The sequence below is a fragment of the Urocampus carinirostris genome, chromosome 11, assembly GCF_059441175.1.
Source record: "Urocampus carinirostris isolate Australia breed hairy pipefish chromosome 11, RoL_Ucar_1.0, whole genome shotgun sequence".
NCBI lineage: Eukaryota > Metazoa > Chordata > Actinopteri > Syngnathiformes > Syngnathidae > Urocampus > Urocampus carinirostris.
Window position 1 is genome coordinate 21,909,502 of NC_142359.1, and position 14,494 is coordinate 21,923,995.

At 39.6% G+C, this 14,494-nt stretch overlaps 1 protein-coding gene across 1 annotated transcript; it reads left to right on the plus strand.

Moving 5' to 3' along the window:
- Nucleotides 1-2,267: 2,267 nt before the first annotated feature.
- Nucleotides 2,268-13,318, plus strand: tmem110l (transmembrane protein 110, like). The gene is made up of 8 exons (XM_088348353.1): nucleotides 2,268-2,693; nucleotides 6,274-6,322; nucleotides 6,428-6,523; nucleotides 6,597-6,718; nucleotides 8,609-8,721; nucleotides 8,799-8,882; nucleotides 8,953-9,084; nucleotides 11,384-13,318. The coding sequence occupies exons 1-8, from the start codon at nucleotides 2,504-2,506 to the stop codon at nucleotides 11,498-11,500; spliced, it is 903 nt and encodes a 300-aa protein (XP_088204479.1). The 5' UTR covers nucleotides 2,268-2,503; the 3' UTR covers nucleotides 11,501-13,318.
- Nucleotides 13,319-14,494: the final 1,176 nt, after the last annotated feature.

Here is a 14,494-nt window from a genome sequence, read left to right on the forward strand (position 1 = left end):
GAACATCGAAATGTAAAAGAGAGAAGAATTATAGAACACAAAAAAGTCTTGCGAGTTAACGGGTTGTTTTAAATACAAGTACACTAAACCAGGGGTCACCAACGTAGTGCCCCCTAAGATCACTTGAGTAGTCCAAGGACTGCTTTTGAAAATGTATCTTGGATCATTGTGATTGTCTTGGACCTTTGAATTCTGGCTTGCATGGTGTTTTGTGGTTCACCAAGCCTATTCTAGTAATAACAACCTGGTAACAACATAGTAATAACTTGGTAACAGAATAGTAATAACATGTTATTTTAGAAATGCATGTAAAACTGGTAACCCATCGTGCTCATCACTGAGAAAAAAAGTGTCTTTCAGCTTTAAAAAGGTTGGCGGCGCCTAGACTAAAGCCATGTTTCCTCTTTGGAATGTATCAAAATACATATTTACACATCTTTTACAACCCAGAGTATATGTTGGAAGGTATTGGCAAGTGTTTTTGAATAAGAAATCGATTCAAACCAGACCAATCGTTAATCTTTGTAATTAAAATGGTCTCCCACCACACATTTCGCAAACCATGTAAAACAAACCTGTCAAACAAACGCCCCCGGATCAGGCCCGATGGATAATTTAATCCAGCAGACCACACATTTCTGAGTATGTCAAAAGAGGATGCAAATCTTTAGGTTTCTATCAAATATTGGGAATTTATAAATAAATCCTAACCAAATGCTCTCCGCAGCCAATAGATGTCGATATTGGGTTTGTACAGCATGGTGAGTTGGTTCAGGTGTAAATCTGCATTCACTGAACTGTTAAAATACACCAGTTAACAAACTTAATGCCAAACACGAAAACTTTTTTCCCTATTGTTTGGGAATAAATTGGTTGTGTTTAAAAACGACCTCTTGTCATCTGTGATTAGAATATGTAGGCTGACTGATAAAGCATACCGGAAAACAAAGCTAAATATTTGGAGTTGACATTCCTTAACTGATCTGGCTCCCTTATATGAAAATTTAATGTAATGTAAAACGCAAATTGAGGATGTCATGGTTACTCATTACTTTCACCTGTGCCCGCTCGTTTGGAGCCAGCTGCTGCTGGTTACCGGTTACCTGGTTACCTATTTAAGCTCAGTGCTTTCACTCTCCCTTTGTGAGTTTGTCAGCAAACCTCTGTTTTCACAAGGCAAGCATTTCTGACGGCCCCGTTTTGTTGCCCGTTTTCCACTCATCCGTTCCTGATTTCCCTGGTTGTATCCGGCTACAACCCGTTTTTTGACCCCGACCACATTTTGATCTCCCGTCCTAACGACCTGTTTTTCCGTCTAACTCCGCTACGATCCAAAAGATCCACTTCCGCATTCAGAACACGCTCCGATGAGCAAGTGAGGTGGTTGCCAGCCACAGGGCACACAGAGACAGACAACTCACTTGCTCATTCATACCTACGGACAATTCAGACTGTCCAATTAACCTGACATGCATGTTTTTGGGATGTGTGAGGAAACCGGAGTGCCTGGAGGAGGGTTCGATCTCATGACCACAGTGCCGCACACTGCTGCACTCTCTGCCGCTAACCACTGCGCTGCCAAAGCCTTCCTGTGCTGAGTTTGCATGTTCTCCCCGAGCTTGCGTTGGTTTCCTCCCGGCACTCCGGTTTTCTCCCACATTCCAAAAATATGGATGTCAGGTTAATTGGCCGGTCCAAATTGTCCCTAGGTGTGAATGAGCGAGTGAGTTGTCTGCGTGCTGTCTCTGTGACTGGCTGGCAACCAGTTCAGAGTGTCCCCTGCCCACTGCCCGAAAACGGCTGGGATGGGCTCCAGCACCCCCGTGACCCTACTGAGGATAAGCGGTGCAAGGAATTTTATGTTATTTGTACAATTTATATATATATATATATATATATATATATATATATGTGTGTGTGTGTGTGTTTATGTATTCTTTTTTTAATTTATTTTTAAAATTAATTTATTCAATTATTTATTTATTTTAGAACAGTGGCATGTTTTAATCAAAGCTTTTCTCTTGGAAACTCGATTTGTAATAACATAAAAACAAAATTTATTTTAGAAATGCTTATCAAACTTTCGCCCTAATCAGTGCAAAAAAGTAGCTCTCAGCTTCAATAAGGTTGGCGACCCTTGCTCTTAACGTTACTTTGTGAATAACGTTTATCTTGCTGTCTACCGACAGTTCCTAAGAAAATAAAATCATTCTTATTTTGACACGGAGCAACCGGATGCTGCACCTTCCTTTCGCGCAACTGCTGCTTGATGGTTGTTTTCTTCCTCAAGATAAACATGTACGTTGGGCCAGAAAACCCACTTGGATAAATTCTTCTGTTGTCTTATAATTTACCCTTTCTGAACATCAAGCTCCAATTTTAGATTGCGGCTATGTTTTGACATTAACATTGCGGTTGATAAAAATAACAAAAAAAAAACATCGGAGGGTTTAGGAACGAGGTGCGCTTTTGTCCTTTTTGCGTTTTTTGGTCGCCAGCATCAATGGAAACGTTCGGGAATAGCAGTTCTTTGTTGGTGAGGAGATTGTCTGATGCCGAAGAGCTGGAGGTGAGCAACATGAGCGACATTTCCATGGCCAACCCGCACGGATGCGACAACGGCGCCTTGACGGATCGCTTCGGGGTTCTCATCCAAGGAGTTCTGGCCATTGTTGCCTTCAGCACACTTATGCGTGAGTGGCATTAGTCAGTCAATTCATAAATAATGCATGTGTGTCACCCCCAACTAACAAAAAGAAAGCAATCATTTGGAAACGACACGTGCACACGTGGCACGTTGTTTACGTTTGTTTCCCCTCAGACATCTCAAGAGGCCCGTTGAAAAAGTCTGCAAATTCGGATGTTACTTTATGCACACGCTAAATGAAATTGCAGCACAATGAGTGATTCATGGGATAAACAAAATTGCCCTTTAGGCAAATTCTGAGTGTTTTGAGTAACCTTAGAGTCGAATTAGAGGTAATCTCTTTGTTAGAAATCCTGCCAATTGACTTTAAGCTTCCACAGAAGCGAGGCGCTGCTGTTCAGTTCTCTTCAAGTAGATCAGGGGTCTCTAACTCAAGGGCCGCCGGAGATAGGGTCTGGGTGAGGCAAATCGGGGTTTCCACACAAAACATGGAGAATTCATCTGAAAATAAATCAACGAATCAGTAATGAATCAAGTTGTAATCAGCTAAAAGGATAGTTTATATTATTCAGTGCCTCATAGTGGTAAACAACGAAATTCATTAAAAAATTGGAAAAAAAATTCTATCTATCTATCTATCTATCTATCTATCTATCTATCTATCTATCTATCTATCTATCTATCTATCTATCTATCTATCTATCTATCTATCTATCTATCTATCTACATAAATACATACATATATATACATACATATTTATGTACATATATATATATATTTAAGTCAGTCATGTCAAACATACATTGACCTGTTTGGTGACTTCATCCATCCCGACGCAAATTTCTGAGTACGTAAAAAAGAAGGTTTTGAGCTTATTTCTATCGAAAGTTATGATTTTTGTCTTGAATAAATACAAACCAAATGCTCCTTTCAGCTGCTAGAGGGCAATAAAGGTGTACAAAAGCGGACGTCTAGTCTGTTTCCATGTTAAAGACAATAAGTGTTTTCTCTCTGTTATTTTGCCCACCCTAGTCGTTTGATCAGATGTTATTGCCCGTTCACTGCTAAAACTCATATTTTTTATTCAGATTTTATTTACTTCATAGCTCCCACTTGAAGTTGTTTGTGTTTGTGATGTTTGTGGTGGGTTGGTTCAGATGTAAAGCTGCATTTACTCAACTGTAAATAAACAAATTGTCAGCACATTCAATGCCAAACCTGAAAATGTATATTTTTCATTGTTTGTTATACTTACTATCGAAAAAAATCCATTATCATCTGTGATTATTGTAAGTAGGGTAGGCTACAAATGCAGGCCGAATGATAAAGCATAGTACAGAAAAACAAAGCTTAATATTTTTTTAACTGATCTGGCCCAACTCACAACATGAAGTCTTGATCCGGCCCCTGAGTAAAAGTATAAAAACTATCATGAATATGTGTTTATTTTAAAAATACTCATAGGTCGAGAAATTCCATTTATTTTACATCACATAAGCCTCACCTAGAGGAAGATGACATAATTGTCTGCCATCTTGCTGCTACAGATACCTCAAAGAAAAAAAACTGCTAAAAGGCTGGGCAAAAAAGAAATAGAAGAAATAAGTGCTTTATAGTCACCTTCAGCACTCATTTTCGGTTGTACGACAAAATAGTACATCATCTACTGGTCAAATGATACACACTGTCCCTTTAACTTTTTAATCAAGGCCTCAAATTCTCATCCAGTGGGCCGCAAATAGGCCCTGGGATGCTTGTGTGAGACCCCTGAAGAAGGTAGATCAACAGTCAGTATGTGCAACAAGGAGTTAAAAAAAACATTGTTTTTACTATTTTTACGGGTTATTGTGCTTGTATGAAAGCGCTATTTGTGTGAAACCCAGTGAAATATACTTTTGAGACATGTTTAACTTCCTTATTCGATATCCTGTTCTTTAACCATCTCTCCCCAGAGGCTGCAGGTGTCACACAAGTCCACGCAATTCAACGCTAAAATAGTTTTTTTTCGTTTTGTCAAGACGGCATTTAGCATGAACAATGACTGACTGTCTGATAAATAACCGGTGATGCCGCAGCAGCTGACTCTCGGAATGTACGGCGACTCAGAAAAGATTTCCCCCGCTGTGTTGCTTAATTTAATAGCACTGAAAAACAAAACCTATTCATCACGTGCAATTCGTAAGACATCCCATGCACGCTTGAATTTTCACTGTGTGCCTGTGCGTGTTATCAGTCGGCAAAGGTCAATACTCAGCAGTGATTTCATCAAGTTACGGGGAGCGGGGTTGCAGCCGGGGACCCCAAGGCCGAGCGAGATCGATGAGCCTCCACTTGGTTACTAAGTAGTGACTCATTGTAATTGTATTGCAGGAACAGTTAGTTGCTCTTTGCAGAATATATATAATATTTTTCTTCTTGTTGTGCTCCGTTTAACTAGCATTTTACTTCTTTTTTCTTTGCTTTTTTTCCTCTTTTTTTATTCTTTTTTCTACGTTTTTTTTGTTTTCCTTTTTTTCCATCATGTTTCCTTTTTCCCTTTACTTAACTTTTTTCTTTTTCAGTTTTGTCTTGTTTGCTTTATTTGTTTGTTTTAGAGTTTTTCCGTGCCCTCATGTAGGTTTTAGATGGGGGGATGGTGTAATATTAGTCTGTAGTTTGTAATCATCTGTGATTTGTTCAGCCCTTTGAGACTCATTGTGATTAAGGGCTATACAAATAATCATTACTTGACTTGACTTTTTTGCAGGGCTATCAGCCATCATGATTGGCTAGCTTGACTAGCAAATGTTCCAATTCCTGTGAGAAGCGGTTTGTTGTGTTTGGGGAATAAGAGTGCAAATATGTCACGGTTGCAATGACGTCCAATTGGCCCCACCCATGTGGCGCCGGCTGCGGCTCATAGACAGATTGGCACCTCTATTTAAGCTCAGTGCTCTCACTCACCCTTTGTCAGTCAGTCAACAAACCTCTGCCCCGCAAGACGTGGGCTTTGACTCTGTCCGGTTTCCTGCCTGTGTTTCCTGTCCGGTATCGTTCCTATTGATTTTTGTCCTGTTTATCGATCTCCAGTTTCGTTCCCGTCTAGGTTGTCCTGTTTAATTTCGATATCCAGTTTCGAAATCAATCCTGTCTGTCCCGTTCTGTCCGGTATCGATCCCATCTGTCCGATATCTGCTCGTGCAATTGTTATCGATCCCGTCAGCCTCTTCCTGTCATTCCACGCCAGACTGCTGTCTTACGCCTTACGCCCAACGATCACCGAATCACTGGTGTTTGGGTTAACGTGCATGACTGCCCCATTTCCCGTAAAATAAAAGTTTGTGTGAGAAACGTCCCGCATTTGGGTTCTCCCTGTTCCGGTTCTTGACAATTCAGTTATGTGAAATCGTCTTATTTGCAAATAACATTTGCAAGCATAGCATTTTTAAGAGGCAGTTACGTTTCAGGATTAGTAAAATAATATCAACACTGAAGAAACAAAACAGCAGAGCACCAAATAATTATTGTTCCATATAATTTTCCTCTTGTAAATATCTCTAAACCTCCGTTGTTAATCAAAACTTTACATTATTTCAAACATACTTTCTAGAACTCCTCATCTAAGCCTCGGTCACTTGTTTTGCAGTTAAACGGTTCCGGGAACCTGCAGGTATCCGCCGACCTTGGAGGATCTGGTCAGAGATGTTAATTTTCTTCACATTTAAGCGTAGAAAATATGACCTAAAGTGACGTCAAATGTTGAAATTGACCCAAACTTCTGACATGAAATGTTTTTTCAGGTTTTTCGACACGTCCAAGCAGGCCATTGCCGCCCTGTTCATCCACTTTGCAAACGTGTTTCTGTCTACGCTCACTAAAGAAGACCCTTGTTCACTGTCAGTTGAGCGCCATCATTTCTTTAGCATCCTTAAATTGTGTCCTAACTGCTTACTTTGTTGTCGTTTACAGCTACCTGATGAACTTCCTTTTGGATGCCACCGTTGGAATGCTGGTCATCTGGCTGGGTGTCAAACTGGTGTCCAAGTTGGTGGAACACAAGCAGTGGACCCTGCTTAGGTTTGGCGAATACGGTGAGTTCTCGTAGAAGATGATGCGCTGGGATAGAAAAGCAGGAGTGCATTTGCAGCAGCGGGGTTGCAGTTTTACTTTCAGCCGCTTGTGTTCGCTGTTGTCCAAGGAAAGTGCACACAGTCGAATAAAAAAAGTTTGTGGACCCCTGATCATTTTCAAGTTTTACCAATACAAATCTTTGGTTGTTCGGATCAGCAATTTCAGTCAAGCTGATCATACAGGGACATTTTAAAAAGTGAAAATAAATCTATAGTATCTAAAGAAACTGTGCAATAATAATTACTTAAACAAAAGTAGGCAAGTGTATTAATATGCGCACCACATCTGTATTGCTACTGCTTGACACGATAAACCAGTGATCTGCAAAATTTTCTGTAATAAGGATCAATTTAATGTCTGAGTAAAATAATCGTTATTATCATTGATATTATTATCACTATTATTATTAAAACCCCAAATCTACTGTGTAAACACTAGACCACTAGACATCTAGCATGTAGCTGATGAAAGCTAAATCAAATGACATTATCGGCATTAACTTTCATGGCACGCAGGTACATATTATGTACATTCTCATGCTTTTTGTATTTTCAATCAAAGATAGAGCATTGAATTGTAAACAGTTGGGAGCTCAAATTTCCCACGTGTTGTGCGAATATCTGGATGGTCAAAATAGAATTGTGCTGTTATTATTGTTGTTATTGCATTTCGGAGCCAACCAAATACTATACACAAAGCCTGGTATGTACATTATTTGGACATATAAACGTCCATTATAATTCATAATCTTGAATTTATCATATGGCAGCTGGGTGGTTCAAGCCCAGCTACCGCAGTCTCCCCCATGTGGAGTTTGCATGTTCTCCCCGTGTCTGCGTGGGTTTCCTCCCACATTCCAAAAACATGCACGTCAGGTTAATTGCCCCTAGGTCTGAATGAGCAAGAGAGTTGTCTTTTCCTGTGTGCCCTTGGTTCACCAAATACATATCAAAGTGTTAGAATGGCCAAGTCAAAGTCCCGACCTCAATCCAATTGAGAATCTGTGGAAAGAACTGAAAACTTCTGTTCACAAACGCTTTCCATCCAACCTCACTGAGCTTGAGCGGTTTTGCAAGGAGGAATTGGCAAACATATCTGTTTCTCGATTTGGAAAAACTGATAGGGACATATCCTAAGCGACTTGCAGCTGTAATCGCAGCAAAAGGTGGCCCTACAAAGTTTTAACTCAATGGGGCGGAATAATTCCGCACGCCCACTTTTTCATTTATTTGTTAAGTTTAAAATATCCAATAAAGTGTGTTCCACTTCATAATTGTGTCCCACTTATTGTTGATGCTTCACAAGAAATTACACTTTTATATCCATTTTCCATTATCCATTATCTGCACCGCTTATCCTCAGTAGCGCCGCGGGTGTGCTGGAGCCCATCCCAGCTATCTTCGGGCAGTGGGCAGGGGACACCCTGAACTGGTTGCCAGCCAATCGCAGGGCACACAGGGACAGACAACTCGCACATTCTCACCTAGGGACAATTTGGACCGGCCAATTCACCTGAGATGCATGTTTTTGGAAACCGGAGTGCCCGGAGGAAACCCACGCAAGCACGGGGAGAACATACAAACTCCGCACAGGAAGTCTGATAGCTGGATTTGAACCCATGACCTCAGAACTGTGCCGCACACGCGCTAACCACTGCTCCGCCGTGCTGCCCCATTTTTATATCTTGACGGTTGAAGTCTGAAATGTGGCAAAAGTTCATAAAGTTCAAGGGGGCCAAATAGTTACCCAAGTCACTGTACATGGCTTTTAATTGATATGGGCACAGTATTGACAAGTATCACATATAGAATATTTTGATACACATTTTTCAAGTTGTATTTATGTTGCAGGTGAACCACCACAGGCGGCGGCATGGTTGGGCCAGTGCGCCATGTACCTTCTCATCATGGTTCTGGAAAAAGGGGCCATCAGCCTGGTGTTGCTCGTGCCGGGATGGTCCAAAGTATGCTATTTTCCCGAATGATCTACAAAGGAAAAAAGCGAGGAGTCCTCGTAACCTGACTGCGTTGTCATTTGCAGTTGCAGGAGGTTCTGCTCGGATACATTGCGAGCCCGCAGATGGAGCTGGTCTTAGTCATGTTAATTGTGCCTTTTATCGTCAATGTAAGTCACCACTGCAGCATCCTGAGCTCCGTATCTCTTCTGTGACGACTTTTCTGCTGTTTTGTTCCAGTCGGTCATGTTCTGGGTGGTCGACAGCTTGACGATGAGGAAGTTAAAGAACATGAAGAGCCTGGACGACTCGTGCGACGTCACGCCCAAAAAGGGTGATCCCTTACCTTGGGCTGTTAATGATGAATCACGGGTAAGGTTTGCTGGCGTTTTTTTTCGTCTTTGGTGGTCCTGTAAGCAATAAGTGCTGGTAACTTAGGGTGTCGTGGAAATTTTGAAATCATCAAGCACATACTAAATAATCAATCAAAGCAGATAAGGGGTTACTTAGGACTGCAACAATAAATAAATTAAATCGATTAAAATACATTTTTAAACGCTTTGGCAACTAATTTCATTGCGGATTCGTTGGGTCACGCGACTTCGCACCACTTAGTGCGTGAATTCCCTGCAAATAAGAGGGCATTGAATTTTGTGACTTAAAGGGGACATGTTTGTTGTACCACTTTAGTCTGACAGAGGGCGCCTTGAAACTGTTTTATAAAAAAAAAGTACAGTACTTGCATAACACGCAAAAAGTTATATATATATATATATATGAATGAATGAATAAAACTTTACAAAAGTAAAACCAAACAACACGTCAAAAAACAAAAAACAATTAACAAACAATGAACGTAACTTGTCCGAAAAGGAATAGGAAGAAGCATATGCTTATTTGATACGACCTCACTTCCTTAATAATTGTGTTTTATTGCTAAACATCATGTTTATTTACATATGACAAACACCTCAAGAATATACATATTTACATAAGTTTTGTGGATGCACAGTCACTTCATCATCATCGTCATCATTATCATCACCAACATCACTTCCACCGTCATTATCATTACTGTCTCCATCCATTCTCTGCATACTATATATGAGTATATTATAATAACAATAATTCTCATTGGTGCTCATTGTGACAACTGACTGCTATGTGTAGCTTTGAACCTGCTGCCTTAGGGGGTCCTCCCCCAGGCAGCAGGATCACCATTCTTGAGTGTCCTGATCTTTGCATTAAAAAGATAAAGTACGGGAGCTTGAGCCAGATACCTCCAGCATCAAAACTCCCATTTGTCTGCCCGAACTGAGAAATGTGCAGAAATTTCTGTTTTGTGTTCTTATTAAAAGTTATCTCTATGTGATTGCATCTCCATCTATTAAGTTTTTGTTTAGCTTTCACCATCATCACCAACATATTTATTCACCTCATTGGTTTGTTTATAAATTTAGATCTAGATTTGAATGAATTTAAAAAATTTAATGGTGACAGCAATCCGATAACAATAGTCTTGATAATGGTTAGAATAATAACAAGCTTAATTATTAGCTTGCCCTATCTATTGACTGTATATGGCTGCTCTCTAACATTATTTGGATACCAATAATTTGTATATATGTGTAACCGCGGTGTACCTGTCCCACCAAAGATCCACATTCACGCTGGACTGGATGATGAGGTTTTTATTACAGTTGCTGCAAATGAATGAGTCACAACACAACACGTGGTAAGCTTTTCTGTTGGCTTTGATCTCGTTGGCAGCTCGTCGTAGACTGCCCACAAAACATATCAAAGAGCTTTCTTTTCAGTTTACATAAAATACATTTTTACATCCATTCTAACAAAATACGTATAGTGTTTTTTTAACGTTTACAATGAATTCAATATATTTTTCTTTAGTCTGAATTTCAACCAACATCATCCTTTTTATATATATGTGAAAATAGAAATAATAACAATAATGAGTGTAAAAACAGGTACAATTTACCTGCAAATGAATGAGTCACAACATAACACGTGGTAAGCTTCTCTGTTGGCTTTGATCTCTATAAAGGGAATTGGCATTTTAGCACAATATGCAACGTCCGGCAAAACTAACATAAAAGGCGACAGAAACAAAACGAAAATAAATCCAAACAGCTTGACAACATCAATCACACTCGTTGTAGACTGCCAAAACCCCCCACCTTCCTGTCGCAAAGTGGAAGGCCCAAACCAAACCTTACCACATACCAGCAGGTGGCACTGTTGGACTCATCATTGCAAGACACTTATACAGAAACTATACAACATATTTCAGCAGGAATTTCAATAAAACAAAAGTTATTATTACACCCGTTACGAATGTATACCACAGTTGAGCAGTTAGCGTCTCTGCAGCACAGTTCTTAGGTTATGGGCTCAAATCAGGCTACCAACCTTCTTGTGCGGGGTTTGCATGTTCTCCTCGGCCTTGTGTGGGTTTCCTCAGGGCACTCCAGTTTCCTACCACATTCCAAAAACATACATGTCAGGTTCATTGGTCGGCCTGATCGTCCTTAGTTCAGATTGTCCCATGTCCACTGCCCGAAGATGGCCGGGAGGGGTTCCAACACCCCCGCGACCCTACTGAGGATAAGCGGTGCAGATGATGGATGGATATATGTTTCTGCTGGTCACCCAGGTTCTTCTGATGGTGGAGACGGACACAGACGAGGGTGAAGACGATGCAGGCGAGGAAGCTCTGCCCGCTGTGCAGTACTCAGGTGCACAAGTGAGGCCCAGCTGGGTGGTGGTGTGAAGCCAGCACCGTCTAAAGCTTCCACACAAAACATGAAAGATGTATACTGACGCTTACAAATGGAAACATAAGCTCTCAAATTGATGGGACCATGATGAAGGAAAAAAAAATGCACTTGATGCAGAATATGTGTTTTGCACCATGTCATGGGGACTTTTGAGAGATGCTTTAAGTCCAACTTTTGATTCAAGGGCGCCAAATTTCCAGGAAGTGCTGCCCTGCGGCAATTCCGAATACCTCCAAGAAAGATCACATAGGTTTTTTTTTGTAACCATAAAATATGTGTGTAACGTCAGTATTTGATGTCAGCTGTGTGTTTCTTTCAGATAGCTTTTAACTGTAAAATATGTGTGTACCTGCAGTTTTCAATGTCGGTTAAAAAATATTAGAAATATAATCATCATCCCATAATTATGACTTCCTAAAGGGACAGTGTGTATTGTTGGATCACTAGATGTCACTGTATTATGTAGTGCAACTGAAAATGAGTGCTAAAAAGCACAAAGAAAATACAAACACCGGAGAGTCAAAGTGACTAAACAGCACCATTCTTTTTTGCATTCTCCCCCCACAGCCTTTCACAAAGTTTTGGGATTTTGGGGGTACCCATAGCAGCAAGATGGCAGGGAATCATGTCAGCTTCTAATATTATGTAAAATTAATAACAATTTTTTGACCTAAAGTATTGTATGTATTTTTACTTATTATTCAAATAAATATTCATTTTTTTAATGAATTTTCTTTTTACCTCTAGTTGACGAGGTTTTTGTGTTTTTGTGCTACCCATAGCAGCAAGATACAGAATATTATGTCAGCTCCCTCTTGGTACTATGTACAACAAATGCAAATTTTCCGACTTACGAGTATTGTACACATGAGCTTTTATATCATAGTTCATGTATTTTTGCTAATTACTTAAATTAATATTATATGAAATAATATCCCCTTTTTACCACTAGAGGGGCTAAATAATACACACTGTCCCTTTAATGCATATGTCACCCGCTTATATGAAGCTGAGAGCTACTTACTGGTTAGAGCAAAGGGCTACCAGCATTTCTAAAACATGGTATTATTATGTTACAATATTATTTCTATGTTGCCACCAGGTTGTAATTTTCTAGAGGTTAAAATACAGATTCACTGGCTAAACTTCCTAGAAAATCACAATGACCCATTTTCAGAACCAGCTACTTAGGTTGTCTTTAGGGACTACCTGAGACCCCCTGCTTTAAAAGAGTATTGTAACGTGGTATTTTCTCGTTTCTTTTACTTGAAAGCATGAAAGGCTGCTTTGTTTTTGTGAGTGATGTAAACGGAATACTATTTTGCTACCTTTATATGATGTTTTTTATTTTACTATCTTTTGACGAAATGTGGTAAGCTAATGTAAACCTGTGTTTTATCTACCTTTTTGAGGCAGCATATCGGAGTGTGAAAAAAATATTGTCACCATAGAGAATGAATAATAATGAATGCAGAAAATTCCAATATTTGTGAAACATGTACATAGGTATGGATGAGTTGACAACTGAATGTTAGCTCGCCTACAGACCCCTGTGCTAATTAGCACAAACTTTTCATATTTGTTCAATGGCACTCAAGAGTAGCTAATGTTAAATTACTATTTAATTTTTACAGTGTTTTTTCAAGACTTGAACTTTACCAATGATTTTATTTATTGTTAAGTTGGACCAAATATTTAGCAGTTTTTCACAAGCATTTATATCAATTCCTGATCCTTGGGAATGGTCAATGGTACTCCTTGCTGAATGTAATTTGTGGCCAAAAATAAAAGATGACTGACATATGAAAAGATTTTGTGTTGGTGAATTCCTCAAGGCAGATGTTAGAATGCAGGTTGGTGGTCAGCTACCTGTGTGCCGTAGTGGCTCCCTGATGCTATTTTAAAAATGTTTGAAAATGGAAATTTATCTGGTTTCTGGAGGACAAACATGACACAATCATACTTTTCTAAAGAATATAGAAATTTGAAGTATTTGTTATTCCCCTAAAAGGCTTGTATAAAGATTTTTTTTTTGTGGCTTCAGACATGTTTTGGTTGTTTTTAATGTCTCTTTCAACATTTTGGGTTTTCCTATCCCTCTCTGGACCCCTACCTGATGATTGGGAGATCAGTGTGTGTTAATTCATTGCTAACCCCTAGGGGTTAGTAACAGTGTGCTGCTGTGGCAACCAGGTGAGAGTAGCATGCTGACATACGTATTAGCTTAAATAGTTTTTCAACTCTTTCAAGTTTTGAATTTGAAAGAGTTGCTCTATTTGTTCTATTTTCATTCGTTTTCTTATATGTATACCCTAGTCATCTTTTTATGTCATCACGTCACACCAAAGGTAAGTAAAATGTCATTTTTCTTTACATGTAAAACATATTTGGGTTTTTATTGTTACCAAAAACATTTTTATGTATTTTACTATTACATCAGATCAAAATGTATTTGTACATCAATTTTCTTACAGCGGCATTCAGCTCAAAGTCCTGTATACAATATTTAATATGCAGAATATCATTTTATTAATGTGCATGTCAAAAAAAAATCACATCATTAGAATTAAATAAATACTTAAAAATATGGTTCAAACATCCATCCATCCATTCATTATCTGCAGCGCTTATCCTCAGTAGGGTCGCGGATGTGCTGGAGCCCATCCCGGCTATCTTCGGGAAGTGGGCAGGGGACACCCTGAACTGGTTGCCAGCCAATAGCAGGGAACATAGGGACAGACAAGTCACTCGCTCATTCACACCTAGGGACAATTTTGACCGACCAATTAACCTGACATGCATGTTTTTGGATTGTGGGAGGAAACCCAAACAAGCACGGGGAGAAGATGCAAACTCCACACAGGAGGTTCGATCTCATGACCTCAGACAGAACTGTGCCGCACACCCGCTAACCACTGCACCGCCGTGCTGATGGTTCAAACAATAAAATAAAACATAAATAATGACAATATAGATACAAAAATATA